A 26,984-nucleotide genomic window follows, 5' to 3' on the forward strand; every position below is an offset into this window, starting at 1 on the left:
CATTGTTCACATGAGGTGATGAAGTTACACGTATGCAATTCATTACTAAATGTTTGCCATCAGATATCTTATAACGGCTTTCTGCTTTGTTTGAAAGTCAAAGAGCTCTGGATTAGTTTTTTCCCCCTGTCCTTCCTACAATAAATGATTTATACTCCCCTCTGCTCCATGTACACATGCTGCTCTTCCTTTAGAGAAGCATGCGTCACAACTTTGTTCACATTATGTACAATTTCTCTCATTCACTTTCTCTTCTAAATGTCCACACTCACCAAAAATGACATTCGGTAGCTACTAGTTAGGCTTGTATAACTTAATGAGATGAATTTGCCTATCTCTACAATTAGTTTATGGTCGTTTTTGCTCGTTAGCATTTAGCCAACATTCTCTATGTGATTTTGCTATTAGTTTGTGCTAATTTTGTTAGCATTCTAGTAATAGAGGCAAAAATGAGCTTTTCTTGTGTTTATAGCGCCCCCTTGTGTGCTATGCCAGTAATAACGTAAATCCCGGGATGATAGAAGGACAGTATGACGATGTAAAAATCTGGATACAGCCCAAGCCTATTAGCCAACTACCGTTTAGCAGTTCAGGTAGCATTACTCAGCGCTTTGCGGACTCGGGTTATGCAGAGAATGTTGTGTAAATAGGATGAGAGTGATTGTGAATTGATTGAACAGTAAAAGTAGTTTAACTGATCGATTAATTCTCTGTGTGGCACATATATTAGTAAAAGTGTCTATTTGAGGGTTTTTGGTTCATCTCCAGAGAGTTTGGTTGGAATGTTCTTGTTTGTACTATTTCGAGTAACCCTCCCCCCCACAGTCAATGGGATTCAGCTTATGCTAGCCTTCAAAAGCCCTTCAAAATAGCCTTCAAAAGCCCTTCAGTTAGAATCAATGCTCGAAAGTTTGGAGAAAAAGGTTGGAGGATGGCACACAATCATACTAAGTACTTCAATAACCATTTGAAAACACCTTACTACATTGCCTTCCACCCCAGTCGGGTTAAAATGCTTGTCTGCATTACCACATCTGCTTGTGACTTTGTTGAAAGTTTATAAGTCAAACTTTCCCTTTAATAATTAACCACAGGTCATGAACGTGATTCCTTTCTAGATCAGGAGAGGTTGGTGATGTTGATTTCCAACCCCCCGTGGCTTTTTCCACACTAATATCTAACCTTTTTATGAGCTACGACACACACACGCACACACACACACTCAGCTGAGGACACAATGTAAGCGTATCGTCTTATGAACCATTATCAAGGTGTATGTACTAATGTTATAACACCCAGTACCTCTGACACTAAACCAGGAGGTAGGCAACTGAGTGGATCCAACAAGTCACTCACTCCATTCCAGCTACTCAGAGCCACTCAAAGGTGAGAAGATAATCACAAAAACTCTCTTATCTTCAGCATCTCTCATTATTTGCAGTGCTTCCTCAAACCACCTTGAATCCTAATAGGCCCCTACTAAACGTAATCAGATGGGAGGGTGGACTGATAGCAACTAAAGAAGGTGACACAATCAGAACAATGGAGTTTCAACAATGCGGTTGACTGATAAGATACGCAGTCGCAGTGTGACTCGGATGACTAATCTCTGTATTGGAGAGTAGAGGTGTAATAATAAATGTAGAGATACGGAGCAGCTTTGTAATATAAGATATATAGCTGCTGGTTGTAGCTTGAATCTTATTTGTACAAAGATAGATAGCAAGTAATTGATATCAAATCAAGTGGCATTTCGGTGGTATTTCAGGAAAAAAATAACCCAAGTACTGTTACAAAATGGTATTTCAGGAAAAAAATAACCCAAGTACAGTTACAAAATGCTATTTCAGGAAAAGAAAATAACCCAAGTACTGTTACAAAATGCTATTTCAGGAAAACAAAATAACCCAAGTACTGTTACAAAATGCTATTTCAGGAAAGAAAATAACCCAAGTACTGTTACAAAATGGGAATAGAGGGGCATGAACAAACTACACGCCTGAATGTGTCCACACAAATAACATGTCTCAGAATTTAAGTCGGCAGGCATGTTCTTAAATGTGCCTAAAACAAAAAAGAACTTCAGTACGCCACTCTTGGTAATAACTTTTAATCGTATACATGCTTACAGTACTAATTCCCGGGTGCACTACAAATCCTCTAGCTATCATTTTTACGACTGTCCTCCTCCAACTTCCCCCCTTCAGTGTGATGGTAGACCTATAGCCAGAGGGCATCCTAAAGAGAGAGCTCTGTCATTACTATAGTGCCAACCCATCCACCACGCCCTACTGTGGTCCAGACACAGATACTATAGCTGGATCCAGACACACCTGGCTCTATATAATGATGAGTTCACTTTGGAGGTGTAAAAGTCACTGTCTTAAAATGAGGCTTTAGCTACAGTCAAAATCCCACAGTGGTGTGGTGCTATGAGTGTAAATCAATTCTTTCTCTCAGGTGCAGGGTAATAATTATGCAAAATGGACCCCCTGACACTGTTTTCTGCTACCAAAATGGTTGATCATTTCCCAGAGAGAACAGTGTTATGTAGCACAGCTCGACTCAAGGTATCATTCATTAGATCACACTGTAGCAAAAAAAAAAAGTGGTTTCTTATTGGACAAGTTCAGGTAGTCCATCCCTGTTTCAGTCCATTTTCTTCTATTTGGTGTATTAATGAATATGACCCATCTTGGTTCTGTTGACCTCTGTCTTTCACAGTGTTGCATAAAAATCGCAGGTGAGAAATCCTATTGGTATGGTAAAGCTGGTTTGGATTCCATTTGGGAACCCTTGCATATTATTGTACCAGAGTGTTAACACCACCTAATGTTATGAGCTCTAATGAGATTTCACTCTTCATGCTGGGAGCAAATGGGATTGACACCTTTGCTTTGAATTTGTTTGACGTGTTAAACACATATAATAGATATATTTGTTGCATTTGGAGATCCCCAACATGGTAAGGCCAACAAGTAGGTACAAGCTTCTCCAATGGCTTTGGAGAAAGGAAATTCCACAGTTAATGCAATTACTCAAAGTTTTTCACTTTAAAATGTAGGCCAAACAAAAACCACTGATTTCAAAGTGTAACAAACCATACAACTCTATGTCCAATTACAACATTGAACAATTTACACAGTAAATAATACAAAAAAAACATTTACTGGAAAATCTGTGCAGATGCAAAGTTTGGTAACAGAATAACTAGGGCTGAGAATAGCCAAGGACCCCACGATACGATATTTTCACGATACTTAGGTGAGAATACAATATGTATTGCGATTCTCACGATTCTTATGATTCTATATGTATTGCGATTCCATACTGTGATTTTATTGCGATTCAATGTTCCAAACATATTGCTCACCATATGTCTGCTGCAGAGGGACAAGAGAGAACCATGAGCAAACCAGTGTTAATCAGTCATGGAAATAAAAGGGCTGAAAACAAATTGGGTCCCTATTTACAAAGAAGATGGAGAACAAACTATGAAGGAAAATACTGCAGTTTTGGTGCATGTACAGCAAACTAGCGTTAAAATAACATTATGATACTGTCAAAATTATACGAAACAATATATCATAAAAAATGATATCCCGATATGTATACATTTTTTCCACCATCACCAAGAATAATGGTAAAACTTCCCTCAGTTTTATTCTGTTACTGAACTTTGTATCTGCACAGTTCCTCCTGTAAATAGGTTTTTGTAAAATGTTTGTGCATAGAGTTAAATGGTTTCTTAAACTTTGAAGTCAATGGTTTTGGTTTGGTATACATTTTAAATTCTTATCATAATTCCTTTACCATGGAACTGCCCAGAATTCTTCTAAAAGCAAGAAATTACTCAAGTTCTCAAGTATTCATGCATATCAATTAAAAGTGTGTTTCTTATATGTGTTTACTAGAATGGCGAAAAGTTTAACAGTGCATCAAAATCTGATTTTGATTTCAAGTAACACAAAAATATACACACAAAAAAGACCAACCAAGAGGGCATGTAATGAAATCTGGTCTATTTGAACTCACAAAACTGCACCTCAAACATTTTCTACTGATGACATGATTGTTATTGCAATTAGAGGCATTGAATTCGGGCTTGAGGGCGACCCGAGCATGTTAGCATGACTATGCTTTGGAGAAAGAGGCGTCAGCCATTGTCATTCATTTCAATGACAATGGCCTGGAATTTCTGTCATGTGAACCTCTTGAGCAAAGACCGTTAGGAATGAAAGAAGAGTAGGTGAGAAAACGAATAATGTTAACGGTTTAACAAAGTAACTATCACGTAGATTGGCCAGTGATAGTAGTTTACTGGTGATGCAACATGTTGTATATTAAAATGGGTAGACGACTTTCTAATTACTGAGAAAGCTACTATTTGTAAATTATAAACTTAATGGCTGAATTATTATTCCACAAGTGTCCAATTTCAACACCAACACCCCATGGTTAGGCCTATTACTTTTCACTCAATTTATGCAATACATATGATTTATTCTGGTAAATGTAAATAACAGTAAAATAGTAATTAGGCCTACTCCAAGTGTATTATAGCCATCAATAAAACAAAGTATAACGTTACTATTTCTAATCCTCCACTTATGCTTTGCATTAATGAAAGTGCATATTCATTACATTGCATAAATAATTACAACATGCTTTACCTCGGATGCACTGAGACCTCGTGCTGAATGAACATTCAGTCAAAATGCAGTCAATTGGAAAATTATTATTTCCAGCTCACCTCTTTGCTGGCAGTCCGCGGAGGATGCCCATAGCAGCACAATTGCACAGAAGAAGAGCTTCATCTTTCTCAACACATTTGGGTTGGGTTCTAATAAATATCTCCAATAATACGTTAGGAATATATTTTCTAATGTTTACAGGAAAGTATAGACTAAAGTTGTTGTCTTTTTGCCTTTTTATCTCTCCTCTCATTCATTCAGCTAACTTTTGTCTCAACTTTTTCATTCTGTCCCGCTACAAAGTCGCTGGCTGGACCGCACCATTTGGTGAGGAGCAGAGGGGTGTAACCAAATTGCACAACTTTAAAAGTGTAGCCCTTTTAACCTCTATACAAGCCGAAGGAAACACTGGGTCAACTACATAGAAGCAGGCCTTTAGTATACAGTACCAGGTGGTAGAATTCTGCAACCATGAACTATAGCCCATGTAAATATTGAAGCATGATAATGAAACTGGAATGGAAAGCATCAGTGAGTCACCATTATTTAGGGCATTCAATAACCACAATCAACTGTACAAAGTATATGTAATAAAGGCTTCTGTTTGTATCAAACATGTCTTCCAGATTAATTGCATAATGTTATCAACAAAGAGAAACAAAACTAAGCAATTTATAATTCTGGATATTAAAAACTGTTAGCGAAATGAAAGTTTGATCCATTTAGCTACTTTACCAATTATTATATAATTCCTAGAGGGCCTCATTTTTGGGTCAGGGGTGTGTGTATTACTGCCCTCATGTGGACACTATTAATATATATGGGAATGATAATAGGGCCAACACTACTGCAGTAATACAAGAGACCAGCAGTGTGAATAGTCAGGAGTGTTAGGGTCTACATGACATATCACTAAGAGCTACAGATTTTATGATGATGATTTGTGTTTCTATAGGGCTTTTCTTCAACTTGAAGCATTTCATATTGTGTGGGGGCAGAACTCACCTCTTATCTCCACTACTAAAATTGTTCCACAACTACGTTTATGCTTCGTATCTATTCACACAATAAAGTATCTGGGGCAGTTGAAACATTCTGTTGTTGACATAAGAACCTAGACTGAGTGCACATAACATTAGGAAGACAAAAAATGTAAGTGCCTTAGAATAGGGTATGGTAGTAGGTGCCAGGCACACCAGTTTTAGTGTGTCAAGAACTGCAATGCTGCTGGGTCCACCACCCAAATAACATCCAGCCAACTTAGCACAACGGTGGGAAGTATTGGAGTCAACATAGAGTCCATGCCCCAGTGAATTGAGGCTGTTCTGAGGGCAAAAGGGGAGCAGGATTTTATAGAAAGTATCTCTGCAATGTTTTATGTGACAATGTCCTCACACCTCACCCTTTTTGTAGAATGAATGACTTCAGTGACTTATTGATAAATGCCAATGCCATGCCATTGTGCATGATAACACCGGATGACAGAGACATAACAGACATGATTTTTCATCATACAGATAATCACACATGTGACAATGTCCTCTTTTCCCTCTGTGCATGGACAGTGAGTAGAGAAATTATTGCTGGCATCTTCCCTGTCTAATGAGCCTGTAAAGCACAAACATGACCTATTTTGACAATGGCCCTGTATCTACTTCCCCAGAGTCAGATGAACTCGTGAATAGCATTTTTATGACTCTGTGTCCAGTATGAAGGAAGTTAGAAGTAGTTTCGCGAGCCAATGCTAACTAGCATTTGCACAATGACTGGGAACTCTATGGGTTTCTGCTAGCATGCTATTCCTACGCTAACACAGATTCCTGGAAATAATAATGGGTTAGGTGTGTATAGATCAGGACAGTAGCAGTCAACACTAATAAAGATATGGGTACAGGAAGATGTTCCCACCGGGCACACACTGTTTGAATCAACATTGTTTGCATGTAATTTCAATTAAATTACATTGAACCAACAATGGAATTGACATTGAATTGTGGGTTGAAACTCCCCTATAGAGTTATGGCATTAATGAAGTTTCACCAGCTTGCCTAATATAACCACCAGGTATCTCTTGTGTGAAGATACTTGGGGAAACCAGATGGAAGGTTTGAGTGATGCCAGTGGAGACCCGTCATTCAGGGAAGGTGGGGCAGAGCTAAACAAAGAAATATAGTACATACAGTACCAGTCAAAAGTTTGGGCACAGCTACTCATACAAGGGTTTTTCTTTATTTTTACTATTTTCTACATTGCAGAATAATAGTGAAGACATCAAAACTATGAAATAAAACATATGGAATCATGTAGCAACCAAAAAAGTATATAAAATATATATATATTTTATGTTTGAGATTCTTCAAAGTAGCCACCCTTTGCACCGAGCTAGGCTGAAACACTTACATTTTGGAGCTGCCTTACTCAAGAAAGCAAAAAAGAGATACGGTTTATATGCGGCTTTATTAAATAAAATATTTTTTTAAATTACTGTTTGCAAACTGAGATGTGACATGTATTAATGCCAAAATAGCATGCAAAACAGTATATGCTTTGCTTGTGACACTGTCAATGATTTATTTAGAATTGAAAACACACTTAACCAGCATGACTACTACAGCATTCTGCAGCGATACGCCATCCCATCTGGTTTGCGCTTAGTGGGACTATCATTTATTTTTCAACAGGACAATAACCCAAAACACACCTTCACGCTGTGTAAGTGTTATTTGACAAAGAAGGAGAGTGATGGTGCTGCATCAGATGACCTGGCCTCCACAATCACCTGACCTAAACCCAATTGAGATGGTTTGGGATGAGTTGGACCGCAAAGTGAAGGAAAAACAATCAACAAGTGCTCAGCATATGTGGGAACTCCTTCAAGACTTTTGGAAAAGCATTCCAGGTGAAGCTGGTTGAGAGAATGCCAAGAGTGTGCAAAGCTGTCAACAAGGTAAAGGGTGGCTACATTGAATAATATAAAATACATTTTGTTTAACACTTTCTTGGTTACTACAATTCTATATGTGTTATTTCATAATGTATAAATATACGTTTTTTTGTTGCCTGTTTTGCCTGTTATTTTGGCATTAATATGTGTCACAAATCAGTTTGCTAACAATAAAAAAATATATATCTTTGAGTTAATAAAGCCCCATACAAACAGGGTCTCTTTTTTGCTTTCTTGAGTAAGGCTGCTCCAAAATGCAGGTGTTTCAGCCTAGCTCAGTGCTTTCTGTGGTGGTGGGGCATCCAGTGGAAAATACGGAGCGTAGGGGTTGGTAATGTTCTCTGGTTGTGCCGTGATTGGCTCAGTGTTCTGTCACTCATGGGGACACTACGTCACAGCAAAATCTACAGGGAGAGCTTGAAAATTCAAGCCCCTTGGATGCTAATATAGATTTACATTAGAAGTGCCCATCTAAGAAGGCTAAAGGTCATTGGCCACATGTCAAATCACTTTATATCTACCATACCTTTGATTGGACTGATCATGTCAACATCATACTTTCAAAATCTTAGCTAGCAAGCTAGACAAGCAGTCATCTTCATGAATCAATTCGAAAATCTTTTTCATTTTATTTGAAATGATAGATCAAATGTATCGGTGCTCATCGACCATTGGACATAAACATTACACAACAATTTGGAAATCACAAATTCAACAATGAGTGGTTTGGAAGGAGTCAATGGCTAACTACAAGCGTTGCAAAGCAATCACTAGACTGTTATTCAGTGGAGTGGGTGTGTGATCCAAGTCTGGGTTTCCAAGCTTAAAAGGATGAACATTCACATACAACACCATGGACCAGAAAAGGTCGAATACATTGGCCATGCTGTCAATGTAACATGACTTCTGCCGCTTTCAAAACAACTAGAAACTCGGAACTGAGAAATCTCAGACTTCAGTGAGTTCAGGACAACTGTGAACTCCGAAAAAAATGAGCTCCGACTGGGAAAAACATTTTACATGGTCATCCAACTCGGAATTCCCCCCCTTTCCCCTCATAACTTAGCCTACCGTTCTGACTTGGAGGTGCACATGTAGCCTATAGCCTGTTTTAGAGAAATGTAATCATTGAATATTGTAAGACCTTTCTTTATCTGCTTCCGAGTGACACAGGGGTCGAAGGCACTGCATATCAGTACAAGAGGTGTCACTACAGTCCCTGGTTCAATTCCAGGCTGTATCTTATCCGGCCATGATTGGGAGTCACATAGGGCGGCCGGGTTTAGCCAGGGTAGGCCGTCATTGTAAATAAGAATTTGTTCTTAACTGACTTGCCTAGTTCAATAAAAATTATATGCCCCTTTTACTTATCCTACGGTTCTGACTTGGTGTACAGGGAGAATCCTGTAAGAACGACTCATGTTCTGAATTGTGTTGCTGTACATTTCAAAAGTGCTGAACAAATAGGTATATTGACTACTGTGCGTCCATCCTAGCTCGCTCATTAAAGTCTTAATTGAAATTACGGATTGCCTCTTATCCATTCGTCGTTCTCTTATGCCATAGTTTGTACATCTCAATTGTCAGTAGAAACCACATTTGTTTAAGCAAGTCAACCATATCAGCTAAATGAGGCTGAATGAACTGTTTCGCTGCCAGACAACGGTCCGCTGATAGCCAGGTATAGCGGAGGTAAGGATTCACTCCATGGTGCTGAAAAGAAAGCTCTACTGTTGGGACAGCTTTATGTAGGCCCTAAACGTTTGTGTGCACCGTTTGTCACCGTTATAGTGCAATTAATGTATTGTTTAGCGTTGTGTTGTGTTGTGTAGTGGCTTTGCTGGCATGCATCTTACAGTTTTTCTCAGTCGCTTTGGTGCATTTCTTAGATCAAAAGTGCACTTCTTGATACTATTTGTACAAATTCCAAATCATCTAGTCACTTGTGCCCATCATTAAAGCAATTTCTTATTCCTTTGAACAAATTGCAATTGATAATGTACAAGTGTCAGCTTTTTTCCACATTATCAATTGCTCATGTCATGTTGATCAAAATATAGTAGATGGTTCTCTGTTGAATAGTCTTACCCCTCAAAACATCTAGGCATTAGTTCCTTGCATAAGCCATTACATGCAAAATTGTTGAACTATTTGTTATAAACTGTCAAGCATAGTTTTACACATTTCTATTAGACCTTTTGTACAAAAACGTGAATTGATGAATCGTGCAGGTGAAATTGACCCTCACTCATGAAGGAATGGAAAGTGTTAGTTCAACCAACAATCAACCAGTTGTCTAAATTGCTCAAAGGTGCATCTCATGAAGAATCAATTGGCAAGCATATATAGACAGACCACAACACAGAGTTGCAATTTTCCAATAATGGATGGACCAGGAAATGAACAGGGTCAACAGCCAAGAGGAAGAGGAGGAGGAGGAAGAAGAGGAGGAGCAAGGATGCGTGGTGGAAGGCAAAACAGAGGAAGAGGCAGAAGAGGACATAGGTGCATATCTGATGACATAAGGGCCACTATTGTAGACCATGTTGTCAATCATGGCCTTACAATGGCTGAGGTCGAAGGGTGTAGCCGAATATTGGGAGATCAACTGTGTCCTCAATAGTTCAAACGTTTCGAAGAGAGAACAGGTATGTCCACCAATGTACAGTGCACTGTTACTGTATATAAGCAGTATACTGTATACTTCCTACAATGCTTCATATTACAGTAGTCCACTTGTATTTCACAGCATACAGAAATATACTCTATACAGATACATACTGCACCTTACATGCACCCACCTGTATGTTTTACGGTAAAATGTGTGTTCGCATAGTTTTTGTCTATGTGAGTGTGCGATGCATCACTGCATTTTTCCCCACATAGGACTGCAAGATTACCTCAAACCGGTGGCAGAGGACGCCTTTTCACACCTCAACTGGAGGAGGCTATTTGGACCATGGTTCGAGCAAACAATGCCATGAGACCATTATAGAAGACAACGATGTCTTTGAAAACATCCATACGGTTAGCATCTCAACCATCGACAGGGTGCTGCATAGAAACCAGATGAGTATGAAACAGTTGTACCGTGTACCATTCCAAAGGAATGAGGACAGAGTTAAGGAGCTACGGTACCAGTATGTACAGGTAAAACATATATATGTAACTACTTTACAGCAACATTTTATAGTGATACATAGTACAGTAAGCATAAACTGCACACCATTGCTGTGGAAGGAACATGCAATATATGTACATTTTATGTCACTCTTCCTTACCAAAACAAATTCAACTGTGTGTTCTGGGATATAGCGTATAATGGAGTTGGAATCAAGTGAACCCTCTCACAACTTTGTATACGTGGATGAGGCTGGCTTCAACCTGACCAAATGCAGAAGGCGGGGTCGGAATATCATCGGTCACAGAGCTACTATGGATTTGCCAGGCCAACGGGGAGGAAATATCACCATGGGTGCTGCTATTTCGGAGCATGGTGTCCTAACCCATATCCCCCTTATAGGGCCATACAACACCCAGCATCTACTCAACTTTTTAGAGACTCTCTACAGGGCTCTCATCCCTGATGATGAGAGGGGTCTGTTTAGAGAGGATTTGCCCAAGTACAGTGCCTTGCGAAAGTTTTCGGCCCCCTTGAACTTTGCAACCTTTTGCCACATTTCAGGCTTCAAACATAAAGATATAAAACTGTAAGTGGGACACAATCATGAAGTGGGACACAATCATGAAGTGGAACGACATTTATTGGATATTTCAAACTTTTTTAACAAATCAAAAACTGAAAAATTGGGCATGCAAAATTATTCAGCCCCTTTATTTTCAGTGCAGCAAACTCTCTCCAGAAGTTCAGTGAGGATCTCTGAATGATCCAATGTTGACCTAAATGACTAATGATGATAAATACAATCCACCTGTGTGTAATCAAGTCTCCGTATAAATGCACCTGCACTGTGATAGTCTCAGAGGTCCGTTAAAAGCGCAGAGAGCATCATGAAGAACAAGGAACACACCAGGCAGGTCCGAGATACTGTTGTGAAGAAGTTTAAAGCCAGATTTGGATACAAAAAGATTTCCCAAGCTTTAAACATCCCAAGGAGCACTGTGCAAGTGATAATATTGAAATGGAAGGTGTATCAGACCACTGCAAATCTAACAAGACCTGGTCGTCCCTCTAAACTTTCTGCTCAAACAAGGAGAAGACTGATCAGAGATGCAGCCAAGAGGCCCATGATCACTCTGGATGAACTGCAGAGATCTACAGCTGAGGTGGGAGACTCTGTTCATAGGACAACAATCAGTCGTATATTGCACAAATCTGGCCTTTATGGAAGAGTGGCAAGAAGAAAGCCATTTCTTAAAGATATCCATAAAAAGTGTCTTTTAAAGTTTGCCACAAGCCACCTGGGAGACACACCAAACATGTGGAAGAAGGTGCTCTGGTCAGATGAAACCAAAATTGAACTTTTTGGCAACAATGCAAAACGTTATGTTTGGCGTAAAAGCAACACAGCGCATCACCCTGAACACACCATCCCCACTGTCAAACATGGTGGTGGCAGCATCATGGTTTGGGCCTGCTTTTCTTCAGCAGCGACAGGGAAGATGGTTAAAATGTATGGGAAGATGGATGGAGCCAAATACAGGACCATTCTGGAAGAAAACCTGATGGAGTCTGCAAAAGACCTGAGACTGGGACGGAGATTTGTCTTCCAACAAGACAATGATCCAAAACATAAAGCAAAATCTACAATGGAATGGCTCAAAAATAAACATATCCAGGTGTTAGAATGGCCAAGTCAAAGTCCAGACCTGAATCCAATCGAGAATCTGTGGAAAGAACTGAAAACTGCTGTTCACAAATGCTCTCCATCCAACCTCACTGAGCTCGAGCTGTTTTGCAAGGAGGAATGGGAAAAAATGTCAGTCTCTCGATGTGCAAAACTGATAGAGACATACCCCAAGCGACTTACAGCTGTAAACGCAGCAAAAGGTGGCGCTACAAAGTATTAACTGAAGGGGGCTGAATAATTTTGCACACCCAATTTTTCAGTTTTTGATTTGTTAAAAAAGTTTGAAATATCCAATAAATGTCGTTCCACTTCATGATTGTGTCCCACTTGTTGTTGATTCTTCACAAAAAAATACAGTTTTATATCTTTATGTTTGAAGCCTGAAATGTGGCAAAAGGTTGCAAAGTTCAAGGGGGCCGAATACTTTCGCAAGGCACTGTATATGGTCATTTGTGATAATGTGAGTTTCCATCGATCAAACATCGGTTTGTGAACCACCCGAGGATGCTCATAGAATTCCTCCCACCTTATTCACCATTCCTTAACCCAATTGAGGATGGAGGTGGAAGGTGTACGATCGTCAGCCACACACATAGATTACCCTGCTGGCTGCAATGGATGCAGCATGTGAGGACATCACAGTAGACACCTGCAGAGGATGGATAAGGCATTCCAAAAGATTCTTTCCACGTTGCATTGGAAGGGATAATATCCGGTGTGATGTGGACGAGAATATGTGGGCCGACAGACAGGAACGTCTGGATGTGTAGAGACAGCACAACAGTGCTGCGGGCAAAGTTGTGCCTTAGGGGTGGTTTCCTGTGTTTCTTTCTAATTTCGTTTTTTTTCCTTTGTGCCCCTTGGGTTGTTCAGTCTCTTTCAATCAATAACCCACATACAGTAATATGTAAATAGTACTGTTGAAATTGATATATGCCATAGAAGTGCAGCCTTGTGCATTTTCAATACAGTAACTGTCATTCAAACTGTAGCCTATGTTTACATCAGGTAATACTGTCAAAGTACACAGTTACATTGACAACATGCCTAAACATTTTGACGACCTTGTTCGTGAACAATGACTAAATGACTTCATCATTCTGATGACACTGACATGATCATTGGCATGAATATTTACTTTTGAGAGATGTACTAAGGATTTTTAGTGACTGACTAGCTTTAGAAACATATCCATTGTATATTGCAGTTTGTACAAATTGTTCTGAGAAATACACTTATTATTTTGCACATGATAGGGATGATGTGAAAAATGCACCAAAGCGACTGAGAAAAACTGTAACAATTTAGTTTGCCCCACCAAGATTTACATGCTAAAATCGACACTGAGTGATGCATGTTTTAACCAGGATGTTTAGTCTGTATCTGTATCTACAGCAGCTTCTATCAGGGAGGAACATCTTAGGCCAGACTGAGGAAAGAGGTTCGTGGGTGTTTGTATAAATATAAGGGACATTGTACATAACCACCATAGGTACAGACAGACAGACAGCACACATGGTTCTATTGATAAGGGGACAAGGGGTTAAAGCAGGTACACTATCATTGCTCCGTTCAGAAGAGGGCTCTATGTTATGACTTCATGGCTTGATTATCTGCAAGAGAATGGGACAGCGAGTTTATAAACAGGGCCCAGAAGGTCAGTGTCTGGTCTGGATACGCCTTATCTGTCATACAGAGGAGATGGATAGAGGCATGAAAGCACAGTCCCAAAGACACCGTATTATTCTGATATTAGTATAGCAATGTAGTAGCGTAGTTCTGAACCAATGGGTTAGCGACATAATATCCCCTGTGACTTGCAATGTATTCTATTGTTGTGTATTTATTGTGACCAATGCAATATATGTTTTGACCTTTTGCCTGTCCATGACCATTCTCTTGCCGACCCCTTTGGATTATTAAACATTGTAAGACTCCAACCATCTGCCTCCTGTGTCTGCATCTGGGTCTCGCCTTGTGCCATGATACTCTCAAGGAGCCACACAGTGGTCACAACCGCTGAGGTGTCACTATGCCTTCCTTTGCAGATTAGGACTGGGTTGGACAGGGCTAGGGCATGGTGAAACCTCATTTCTAGGTTAGAGGATAAATGTCTTGGTTTGAGGGAAAAGGTGGAGCAGTACACCATACTGGACAAGAGCAATCTGCACTCTGATCTGCTGCGCCATCTTGTGGTGATTTGGGGTTAGTCGTACACATTCACTGTCATCATCAGTAGTACTTCAGAGTCCTCTAACAACATTCCTAGACTGTAAAAAACTCAAACTTGACCTGTGTCAAGTGCTGTCTCTACCTCTTTCCTCCTTTTTCTCCATTTCTTTCTCTCTCTCTCTCGTCTTTTCAATTAAGTGTAATCACATCTGTCCCTACTCTACGTCTTTCTCTGTCTGGGGGGAATCAGAGAGTCATAATGAGTCAGGCTGAGGCTTGGAGGCTGCTCTTCATTAGCCATGGAAGCAGCAGCTGAAGCCCATTTGCAGATCCTCACCGTTGGCACCATTATCCCGCTCTGCAACTCCTGCCTGGCACTGGCACCGAACGGCCGCTCTACCAATTTGGGTGCCCATGGGTAGTGGCCGCTTTTTCCAGCTGGTCCTCCACTGCTAATGGCACCAGGGCAGGACATGTGTGTATGCAGAAAGAGCCCAGGTACCTCAATCACATCAATCAGATGCTGAAGTGGAACTCCGGGAGCTGGCTCATTGACTCATCTGAGGATACTAGTGTCTGTCAGGTGATGTCATTAAGATGGTTGAAGTCATGTGAAGTCCGGCAGACAGACAGAGTAACAGATTAATATAATGAACAGAGGTAAAACACAGCATATCTATCTACCTTCCCTCTCCGGTGAGGCTCCTTGCTCGACTGTGTTTGTAATGTGTGTGTCTCCCCAGGTGGGGCCTAGTTAGGCTGCACAGCAGTACTTCATCATCATGGCGAGCGCCTGTCAGAAGAACAATTGTTTTTTATCCTCAGATGCTGTTTCAACAGGCCAAACCCGATTTGGGTACTTTGTAACTGCATTAACCGTATACTGTGGTCATACGTCACTTTCCCCCACCACCTCTCAGGGAACATTACAAATGGCATCTTTATGTTGTGTCATAGCCTGTGGGGCTGATATCCTCCTTTCTATTCATCATACCACTCTATCTGCACATTCTTTTTATTCTATTTGCCTGTTGTTATGGCTGCAGAGCTAGATTAAGAAATTACACTTAAATAGTCCCCTGCTGAATATAGGGATGAATAAAAATGGAAAATATGGTTTAAGTCACGGGAGAATGTGGGAAATTGAAAATATTTCATAGCTAATAGAATCAGTGCACCGGGAGACTCTGAACCATTACAGAAACTAAGAGGAATTGGCACAACTGTGGCCTAAGGTATAGATACTTGTCTGTTTCATCCATTCAGGGGATCCCCTTACTGTGCAGGCTGGCGTGCCTGGGGAGAATGGGTGTGGCGACCGTGGCCTAAACCAAAGTAGTGATGGGGAAACAAAGCTTCCCAAAGCATTGGGGCTTTCCAGCCAATTGTGTCGAAAATAGGTTAATTACTCGAGGCTATGATCAACCTGATCTTCAAAATAATTTAGAGCAGCCAAACTATTCTAGATCAGGCACCACACGCCCTAGTACGTTTGCAGTGGAGCCTTCTTGGTCACGTACACATATTTTGCCAATGTTATGCTTATGTTTCTAGCTCCAACAGAGCAGTATACCTAACAACACAAAACAATACACCATAAATATATATACATATTCCAGACGCTGACATTGCTCATTCTGATATTTCTTCATTTTAGTGTATTGTTTTGTATTGTTAGGTATAGTAAGGTGTGCCAGTTCTGGACCACACTGTTGAGTATTGTATGTCTCAGTCATATTTTGAATTGTTATGTATTTAAAGAAAAATACATAGTCGATAAGAGTTTGTTGTAGTTTCATTAGGCTTGTCTATTGGGTTTGAAAGGATTTATTTGTATTTTAGGCCTGCCCCACACCCCCTCTTCGGAAAACAACTTTATATTATATATGATTGTATAAAACGGTGTGTATAGACAGTATGGACAGTATATGACTAGGAAAGGTGTGTACAGCAGTAGTTATATAGGATGAGCCATGACTGGAATACAGTATATACACATATGAATTGAGTAAAACAGTATTTAAACATTATTTAAGTGTTCAATGACTTTGTAAATAAGGCAGCAGTCTCTAAGGTGCAGGGTGGAGTACCAGCTAGTAACAGTGACTAAGTTCAGGGTAGGGTACTGGGCTGAGGCCGGTTAGTGATGACTATTTAAGTCTGATGGCCTGGAGATTCTGTTTCTGTTTTTCAGTCTCTCTGTCCCAACTTTGATGGTCCTCAGAGCATGTGCAGACCAGCTGACTAGAGTCCACAAAATGTCCACCATTCTTCCTGTATCCTGTATTCTTCCTGAATCCAAGAAAACAAGAGTAATTTAATTATCACCCTGTAGCACTCACTTCTGTCATCATGAAGTGCTTTGAGAGGCTAGTTAAGGATCATATCACCTCCTCCTTACCCACTACAATTTGCATACCTCCCCAGTAGATCCACGGATGACACAATCGCCATCGCACTGCACACTGCCCTATCCCATCTGGACAAGAGGAATACCTATGTAAGAATGCTGTTCATCGACCACAGCTCAGCCTTCAATATCATAGTGACATTCAAGCTCATCACTAAGCTCGGGGCCCTGGTTCTGAACCCCGCCCTGTGGAACTGGGTCCTAGACTTCCTGACATCCCGACCCCAGGTCGGGCAACAACATCCCCGCCATGCTGATCCTGAAAACAGGGGCCCCACCAAGGTGTGTGCTTAGCCCTCTCCTGTAATCCCTGTCAAACCATGACTGCATGGCCAAGCCCGACTCCAACACCATTATCAAGTTTGCAGACGACACAAGAGTGGCAGGCCTGATTACCAACAAAGCCTAAATGGAGGAGGTGAGGGCCCTGGTTGCATGGTGCCTGGAAAATATCCTCAACGTCAACAAAACAAAGGAACTGATCGTGGACTTCAGGAGACAGCAAACAGAGCACGTCCCCATCCTCATCGACGTGGCTGCAGTGGAGAGGTTGAAAAGCTTCAAGTTTCTTGACGTGCACATCACTGACAACCTGAAATGGTCCAGCCACACAGACAGTGTGATGAAGAAGGTGCAACAGTGCCTCTTCAACCTCAGGTGGTTGTTCGATGAAGTGACAATTTGGACGTCATTGATCACGTGCTTCTGATAAGGTGATAAGGTGATACAGGCATGTTTATGGCAAGGTTGCCCGGAGCCACTGGTACTTGTTCCCCTTTTCTCATGGTGCGCCTTCGTTGGCCAGAAATAAGAATATCGATTAAAACTTAATACATTAATTGAATGTCTACGTAATATTGAAACTCAGAGGATGATTTAACCTGTTGTGCTTGTGTCCAGCAGCGTCAGCATTGATTGTACAGAGCGTTAGGCGCTGAAGATGGTGTCCATGAGAAGCTTTCATTGAGTAATTGAGATTATGAATAAAAACATATATTTTTGAATATTTCTGGCCTGATCATGCTCATACTCCACTCCCTGATGTAAAGAAACTGTGTATTTTAGATTAGTCCCGAGGACTTCACCTCATCTATAAAAAAGGTGGTGTAGTACGGCTAGTTATTTAATAGTTATTTATGGTTAAATGCCCCACGAAACATTTACTCACAGTGTAACCTGACAATTTTCTACTAAAGCCAAAATAAACTGACTGGAGAGAGAAAAAGAAAGGTACACAATTACCATAAATGGAAATATTTAATGGAAATATTTCATCTTCGTCATGCTTTATTGAATTTCCTTGCTATAGACTTGTGTTGAGTGGTCGACTAGGGCAACCTCAACAGTTTGCTTGCGTGACTAATCTTCTTACCATTTGGCCTTGACACTGGTCAAGTTCCCCTGCTCAGACGTTGCATGCATCAACCAATGGTTGCATGCCACGTCATCAACTGTGTCCTCGACTGACAGATTGCTATAACATATGATGTCCTGATGTCTTCTTCAGACTCATTTGTGCTCCTCATCAGGTCTGTATTTCACCAGAAGGCAAGCCATAGGGTTCAAACATAAAACATATCAGTAGCCAACTCTGCCTGCTTGTGAATGCGTGACCAATCTCCAAATCCCAACAAACATAAACACAAACCCCTATCAAACTTTCCCCAAAACTTGGCAAGGAAAGCTATGCAAATGAGGTCCTCAGTCAAGACACTGCACGTGGATAATTGGCATTCATAATTTCCCGACAACACCAGAATAACTAGCTGGTAGCACATAATCAGCTACCAGACACTCTTTCCTGTCTTGAATCTATTACCCGGGATAAACACGGCGGAACGAGGCGGTTTGTGATCAGCCGCCAGTGGTGATAGCTAATCTGATCCCGGCAGGTACAACACCAACACAAACCATGCATGAACAATACTTTCAAAGAGACCCATCTCTCGTCTGCTGACTCTTAGTTTATTTCAGTCCATCCAATCAGAGACAGTACGTTTATTTCAGTCCATACGATCAGAGACAGTAGCCAGGGAATTGGGTGCTGCTTCTTCCAAAATCTTCCCCTAGGGAAAACAATGATCTGGCTCTGATTACGGGATTCCGGGATTCCCCAGGGCCAGGAATAATCCTTCCTGCTTTTTTTCCGTCGCAGAGGGGGCATCCTGGGCTTATCAGTGGCACCATGCTCAATGATAGCCGAAAGGCCTGAGTGATAAGATTCCTGTCTCTCTCTGTCATTCTGCATCAATACCAGCACCCTACCTGCAGACTGCTAGTGCTTCCAGTATATGGCATAAACCAGAAAGACAGATCTTTGGATATACAATGCACCAGTAATGTTGCTTTTACATCGCAGTGCAATCTTTTTATGTTGATCTCATGATTGATCAATTATTATTGAAAAAGTGAGGATGGTGAAATTAAATCTGGAACAGGTATCCCCTGTCTTCTCATGCAGGAATAACAACAGTAGAGATGCGATTATTTTGATAATTTTCTGTTTCTCAAAACTGTGCTCACTGGATTAGATATTAATTGATGAACATGACCTATATATTAATGTGTGTAGTCCATATAGACAGTTGTTGGAAGTTTACATACACCTTAGCCAAATACATTTAAACTCAGTTTTTCACAATTCCTGACATTTAATCCTAGTAAAAAGTCCCTGTAGGTCAGTTAGGATCACCACTTTATTTTAAGAATGTGAAATGTCAGAATAATAGTAGAGATAATGTAGTGGTCTGGGTGTAGCTGGTGCAGAGGAGTCAGGTGCAGGACAGTAGAGATGAGTAACATAAGTGACTTTACTCAAATATTCCAATAACATGTCGTAATACCGAGCCCACAATAACGGACCGAACATACATAAAACAATCACGCACAAAAACCATGGGGAAAACAGAGGGTTACATAATGAACATGTAATTGGGGGATTTAAACCAGGTGTATAAAACAAAGACAAAACAAATGGAAAATGAAAAGTGGATTGGCGATGGCTAGAAGGTCGGTGACATCGACCGCCGAACTCCTCCCAAAAAGGAGAGGGACCGACTTCGGCGGAAGTCGTGACACAGAATGATTTATTTCATATTTTATTTATTTCATCACATTCCCAGTGGGTCAGAAGTTTACACACACTCAATTAGTATTTGGTAGCATTACCTTTACATTTCTTCACTTGGGTCAAACGTTTCGGGTAGCCTTCCACAAACTTCCCACAATAAGGTGGGTGAATTTTGGCCCATTCCTCCCGATAGAGCTGGTGTAACTGAGTCAGGCATGTAGGCCTCCTTGCTCACACACGCTTTTTCAGTTCTGCCCACAAGTTTTCTATAAATTTGAGGTCAGGGCTTTGTGATGGCCACTCCAATACCTTGACTTTGTTGTCATTAAGCCATTTTGCCACAACTTTGGAAGTATGCTTGGGTTCATTGTCCATTTGGAAGACCCATTTGCAACCAAGCTTTAACTTCCTGACTGATGTCTTGAGATGTTGCTTCAATATATCCACATAATTTTCTTTCCTCATGATGTCATCTATTTTGTGAAGTGCACCAGTCACTCCTGCAGCAAAGGACCCCACAACATGATGCTGCCACCCAGGTGCTTCACGGTTGGGATGGTGTTCTTCGGCTTGGAAGCCTCCCCCTTTTCCCTCCAAACATAACGATGGTCATTATGGCCAAACAGTTCCATTTTTGTTTCATCAGACCAGAAGACATTTCTCAAAAAAGTACAATCTTTGTCCCCATGTGCAGTCGCAAACCGTAGTCTGGCTTTTTTATGGCGGTTTTGGAGCAGTGGCTTCTTCCTTGCTGAGCAGCCTTTCAGGTTATGTCGATATAGGACTCGTTTTACTGTGGATCTAGATACTTTTGTACCTCTTCTCTCCAGCATCTTCGCAAGGTCCTTTGCTGCTATTCTGGGATTGATTTGCACTTTTCTCACCAACGTACTTCATCTCTAGGAGACAGAATTCATCTCCTTCCTGAGCGGTATGATGGCTGCGTGGTCCCATGGTATTTATACTTGTGTGGTACCTTCAGGCGTTTGGAAATTGCTTCCAAGGATGAACCAGACTTTTGGAGGTCTACAATTTATTTTCTGAGGTCTTGGCTGATTTCTGTTGATTTTCCCATGATGTCAAGCAGAGGCACCGAGTTTGAAGGTAGGCCTTGAAATACATCCACAGGTACACCTCCAATTGACTCAAATGATGTCAATTAGCCCATCAGAAGCTTCTAAAGCCATGACATACTTTTCTGGAATTTTCCAAGCTGTTTAAAGGCACAGTCAACTTAGTGTATGTAAAGTTCTGACCAACTGGAATTGTGATACAGTGAATTATAAGTGAAATAATCTGTCTGTAAACAATTGTTGGAAAAATGACATGTGTCATGCACAAAGTAGATGTCCTAACCGACTTGCCAAAACTATAGTTTGTTAACAAGACATTTGTGGAGTGGTTGAACAACTAGTTTTACTGACTCCATCCTAAGTGTATGTAAACTTCCGACTTCAACTGTAGTCACCTTAGCCTTGACACCCTGCTTTATTGGTTCAGATATTCAGACAGTGAACTGCCTTGTTCAACTGTAGCGCTAAAAAGTCTTCAAGTCAAATATGTTTATTTTACTTCTCTGTTTTAGTTTGAGGGGGAGGAGGTGGGAGTGGGGGGCTAAGGGAGTATATTTAAGGCTGAATGAATGAGGCACTCAGTTTGTGGGTCAAATTGTCAAGTGAGTTGCATTTCCCGAGGAATTCCACTAACGCCGGTACCCGGGGTCCTTTGAGCTTTGACACACACAGTTAGTTCATGAAAATAAGTTTGATTTAAACATGCATTGTCTAGGCCTATAGAACGCTGAATAGTACAGTAATGCGGTTTCAAGTGTCTTACAGGTCTCCAATGGCATTTGAGATAATTAATAACTTCAATGACAGCAGGACACACTCTGAGATTTAGACTAATGCTCTTGGTTCTGAGCCAAATACCAGAGCCCCATTTGTAACTCAGTGCATGTCTCTCCATACCTCCTGCAAAGAGGGTGACTTTTGACTTTGATAATGTCCTACTCCTAGTTCTATGTGTGTTTAGGGTTGAAGGACAAGCTAACCCCAACTATCCAGTGGATTAGAATGTGACTCATACGTGACTCCAACATGTGTTAGATCCAAGACTGTCTATATTCAATTCTACAGACCCATCACAATTCATTATTGGTGCCAAACAAGTGTGTTAATATTTATTTAACCTTTATTTAACTAGACAAGTCAGTTAAGACCAAATTCTTATTTACAATGACGACCAACCCCTGGCCAAACCCGGACAACGCTGGGCCAATTGTGCGCTGCCCTACGGGACTCCCAATCACGGCCGGATGTGATACAGCCTGGATTTGAACCAGGGACTGTAGTGACGCCTCTGTGCCTTTGACCGCTGTGCCACTCGGGAGCCAAAGGAAATTGGTATTGGTATTTTATTTTATTAGTCCACCATTGATACATTCCCAAAATCTTTAAAAGAAAATGAATGTCTACAAAGAAAGTCCCCTACCGTCTCCAACCCTGTTGGGGTACTGGACAGCCCCTCAGCGGGGGGATGAAACTTAGTAAGTGTGGCTGTGGTGGTGGTGCTGCCCAGTCAGTGTGGGCTAGCGGTTGGTTTTAGCCACCTGCTCCTTCTCCTCTTGTCAGCACAGATCCTCAGAGCTGTCCCCTGGACAAATACACACCTTTTTACTGCTCTGCTACACACCACGACACTTGGCCAGCACTTACAGAGTGGATATCCAGCGACATTTATTATCCAAAAGGGAGAATGTCCACAGTCTATGCTGACTGTCCCAGCTCTGCCCAAAGCTGCTAGCTGCCAAACCTACTGGTCTAGGTGGTTCTGTAGCTAAGGCTTCCGGGTAATGCTCTTGGACATCTTGTTGTCTAGACATTGGGAATCCTGCTGAAGAAGTATCAATGGAAGCCAAGCAGTCCAAGGAGGAGGAGATGAAGAGACAGGTGAGGAAGAGTGCCGGGCGTGAGGACAGCTTGACGTCGGTGGAGCGGATCCCCAACCACACATACAAACAGTGGGGCTACAGCAGGCTGAGCCTGGCCCGTCTCAGCCTCAAGGAACCCCCAGAGGAACTGTGGGATGTGCCGAAGCTTGAGAAGCTCAATCTGTCGTTGAACTGCCTACGGGCTCTGCCCCCCACCCTTAGCATCCTCAGCAACCTGGTGGTCCTCAACCTGTGGGGGATCCAGCTGACCAGATCCTTCAAACACCCACAAACAGGGAAATCAATCCCAATCAAAGGTGTTATCACGTGCTCCACTAAGGCAGTTATTTATCTTATAACTTGTCCTTGTGGTAAACATGATGTGGGTAAAACAAAGCGCAAATTAAAAGTACGTATCTCAGAGCATCGTAGCACCATTAGGTGGAAAAACTTGACTTATCCAGTTGCGGCCCACTTTTTGGAGGCAGGCCACTCGATTTGGTCTCTGCGTTATATTGGCATAGAACATGTCACCCTCCCTAGGACAGGGGGTGACCTTGATCATTTATTGTTAAAACGAGAGGCTGCCTGGATCTTTAACTTAAAGACCCTTGCTCCCTTCGGTCTCAACGTAGACTTTGATCTGAAGCCATTCTTGTGATTATTGTTACGTTGCCATTATAATTGTTTGTAAGCTTGTGTAGTCTAAAATGAATCTATGATCATATGCTATCCATTTGTTGGTTGTATGCTGTTCTTTGCCATTTTAATATTTGAGAATTAACCAATGATATTAGGCCACTCTTGGCCATGATTACAGACACCTGTGTCTTTTGACACTATATAAACGAATAATCCCGCAGTGTTTGTAATTATACAGTGGGGCTACAGCAGGCTGAGCCTGGCCCGTCTCAGCCTCAAGGAACCCCCAGAGGAACTGTGGGATGTGCCGAAGCTTGAGAAGCTCAATCTGTCGTTGAACTGCCTACGGGCTCTGCCCCCCACCCTTAGCATCCTCAGCAACCTGGTGGTCCTCAACCTGTGGGGGATCCAGCTGACCAGATCCTTCAAACACCCACAAACAGGGAAATCAATCCCAATCAAAGGTGTTATCACGTGCTCCACTAAGGCAGTTATTTATCTTATAACTTGTCCTTGTGGTAAACATGATGTGGGTAAAACAAAGCGCAAATTAAAAGTACGTATCTCAGAGCATCGTAGCACCATTAGGTGGAAAAACTTGACTTATCCAGTTGCGGCCCACTTTTTGGAGGCAGGCCACTCGATTTGGTCTCTGCGTTATATTGGCATAGAACATGTCACCCTCCCTAGGACAGGGGGTGACCTTGATCATTTATTGTTAAAACGAGAGGCTGCCTGGATCTTTAACTTAAAGACCCTTGCTCCCTTCGGTCTCAACGTAGACTTTGATCTGAAGCCATTCTTGTGATTATTGTTACGTTGCCATTATAATTGTTTGTAAGCTTGTGTAGTCTAAAATGAATCTATGATCATATGCTATCCATTTGTTGGTTGTATGCTGTTCTTTGCCATTTTAATATTTGAGAATTAACCAATGATATTAGGCCACTCTTGGCCATGATTACAGACACCTGTGTCTTTTGACACTATATAAACGAATAATCCCGCAGTGTTTGTAATTATACCCTGATGAAGACAGCTTGGCTGTCGAAATGTTGGTAATTACATTTTTGCATCTGAGCTCCTAGAGTGTGCGGCTCTCTTTTATTTTCAAGGAACCAGCTGACCAGCCTACCCCCGGAGATCGGCCAACTCAGGCACCTCCGTGTCCTGTTCTGCTACAGCAACCAGCTGACTGAGGTCCCAGAGGAGCTGGGAAACTGCACTAGGCTGGAGGTCCTCAGCCTGACCAACAACAAGATATCTGGCCTCCCCGCTTCCTTCGCCAGCCTGATCTGCTTGCGCAAACTCAACCTCAGCCACAACAAAATTGTTCACATCCCCGGCTGCATCTACACCATGAAGAGTCTGGTGTTCCTCCACCTGGCCTGCAACAGGCTGGAGTGCATCGCCGATAGCATCGCGGCGCTGGTGGAGCTCAAGATCCTCATCGTGGAGGGGAACGAGATCCACTCGCTCCCCAAGATTATCTGCTGCCTGACGCGCCTGGAGCTTCTCAATGTGGACTTCAATGACATCCAGAACGTGCCCCAGGAGATGCACCAGCTCAGCAGGCTGGAGAAGCTGGCCTGCCACCCCTTGGATAAGGAGCTCCACATCATGCAAAACCCCTTGCAGGAGCAAATCAAAGAAGTGCTGGAAGGAGACCTCACCACCCTGTTTAATTATCTCAAATCTAATTGAGACTGTTCCACAGAAGGAGGGAAAACTCCTGGTCTTGATCCGTGTGCATTTCATCTGGGGACCCACTTTTGGTCTCCATAAGAGAACTAATGTACTTCCATTGTTGTTGCTCATGAGTAGGATAAGATTTTGGAGTGATCCTCAACATGCATGAGAAAATGGTGAGAAAAAGCTTAGATTACTATATTTGAACTTTCTGTAGATAACGAGACAATGCAGAAGACTCTGCAACTGTGATTATGCTAAAATGATTAGGCTACTAATGAAATGACTGTAGTCCTGATTCTAAGGGTGCTTATATAGAGTTCTACCTAGCAACTCTATTAGCATACATTGGGACATGTTATCCTTATAAACTCCATAAAGCAACTTACAAGTGAGTGAAAGGCTCAGTGGAGCTAAACACATTGTATTGAAATAGACTTGGACTGTTGGGAGGCCGGGTTAGAGGAAATAGCTTAACGTGTAGCGGAGCTCTGACGTCAGATTCTTCATACTCTCTACCAGAGGAGTCCAGAGACGGGAAGAGGCCATGTTTCAGGTCCCGAGTGAGAACACCTAACAAAGCCAGGGGCTGTTTGTTCTTAACAAGCATTGGATTTCTCCCTCATTTGTTTTGTCTTGCTGTTGGGGGAGCGAGCCTGGTCGTTTCTCTGACCTGCTGCATATAACTTGTTGATCCCGGTTGACCTCCACTCCCCCAGCCTCTCGTTTAGCTATCTAAACTATCCTTCCAGGATTAAGATCGGGATGCTTCCATTACATCAACAAAAAGGTCAGCCTAGAGCCCAGCCGTGTTTGCTGCTGTAGTTACCGACCACGTCGTTTAAGGGCTACAAGCAAAATGCTTTTGCCAGGCTCCAACCCCAGCCAGCTTGAAGGATCACATGCTATACTGCGCACAGTCAATGGAACTACAGTCTTATCGTGGCTATTGGATTGACATCTGGATTGGAGTAGCATTTACGTTTTTTAATGTAGCACCTCATTGCATCTGAAGGTAGCATTTACAAAACCAACCCAATTATGTGTTATTTGCTGCCTGACTGTAAAGGAAGCTATTTTAAAATGTAGTCTTATTGCGTAGGATTGCCTTTTAGTGTGGGTTGAGCGGCAAATGACTATTTTATCTACCTGTTCTTATGTAAACTGAGGTGTAAATAAACACTAGATATTTATTCCCAAAACACTTTGCCTAAAATATTTCTGTGAACTCAGAAATCTCACACAACACAAAATGGTTTATGTAAAAGTGAATGTGTGTTTTAGAAACTTTGTATGAACATCATAGACATTCAACCTGTACTATTCGTGACTCCATCTCAGACAATCCATATAGACATCACACAGTGTATTTGTCACTTGCAGTAAATTGTAACTTTTGTGATATACACATGAACATTCTGATACATATAAAGGATGTCATAGGCAAGCTTGTAAAAGTTACTATTCAAAACGACTATGGGGCTTGGGCATTGAGGTGAGCCACTATGATTGCTCCAGGGTGGTACATTGAGTTACAGTGACCTCTACTGACATGGCTCGTCTTGTGCGGTTGTTTGTTTTGAATGCAATTTAGATTTGGACACGAGTAAGGATTTTGTG

At 41.6% G+C, this 26,984-nt stretch overlaps 2 protein-coding genes across 2 annotated transcripts in view; one reads left to right on the top strand and one right to left on the bottom strand.

Annotated features, from left to right (window-relative positions):
* The window catches only part of LOC109900165 (laminin subunit alpha-1), a 75,773-nt gene extending 70,801 nt beyond the window's left edge, over positions 1-4,972 (bottom strand). Inside the window, exon 1 of the mRNA XM_031836210.1 lies at positions 4,754-4,972. Coding sequence (XP_031692070.1) covers positions 4,754-4,817 — 64 coding nt within the window. The 5' untranslated portion in view covers positions 4,818-4,972. The remainder of the gene's footprint in view (positions 1-4,753) is intronic.
* Positions 4,973-23,010: 18,038 nt separating this feature from the next.
* LOC109900164 (leucine-rich repeat-containing protein 30-like) lies at positions 23,011-26,484 on the top strand. Its single transcript, XM_031835018.1, has 2 exons — positions 23,011-23,297; positions 24,791-26,484. Exons 1-2 carry the CDS (start codon positions 23,011-23,013, stop codon positions 25,377-25,379), a joined length of 876 nt encoding a protein of 291 aa, XP_031690878.1. The 3' UTR covers positions 25,380-26,484.
* The last annotated feature ends 500 nt before the right edge of the window (positions 26,485-26,984 follow it).

The sequence above is a fragment of the Oncorhynchus kisutch genome, linkage group LG11, assembly GCF_002021735.2.
Source record: "Oncorhynchus kisutch isolate 150728-3 linkage group LG11, Okis_V2, whole genome shotgun sequence".
NCBI classification, from domain to species: Eukaryota; Metazoa; Chordata; class Actinopteri; order Salmoniformes; family Salmonidae; genus Oncorhynchus; species Oncorhynchus kisutch.

What these genes read in the sequence shown, in the direction of transcription:
- LOC109900164 (XM_031835018.1), top strand. Translation starts at nt 23,011, where the DNA reads ATGGAAGCCAAGCAGTCCAAGGAGGAGGAGATGAAGAGACAGGTGAGG. An exon ending in CTCAACCTGTGGGGGATCCA is followed by an intron (nt 23,298 to 24,790) that starts GCTGACCAGATC and finishes TTTATTTTCAAG; the next exon opens with GAACCAGCTGACCAGCCTAC.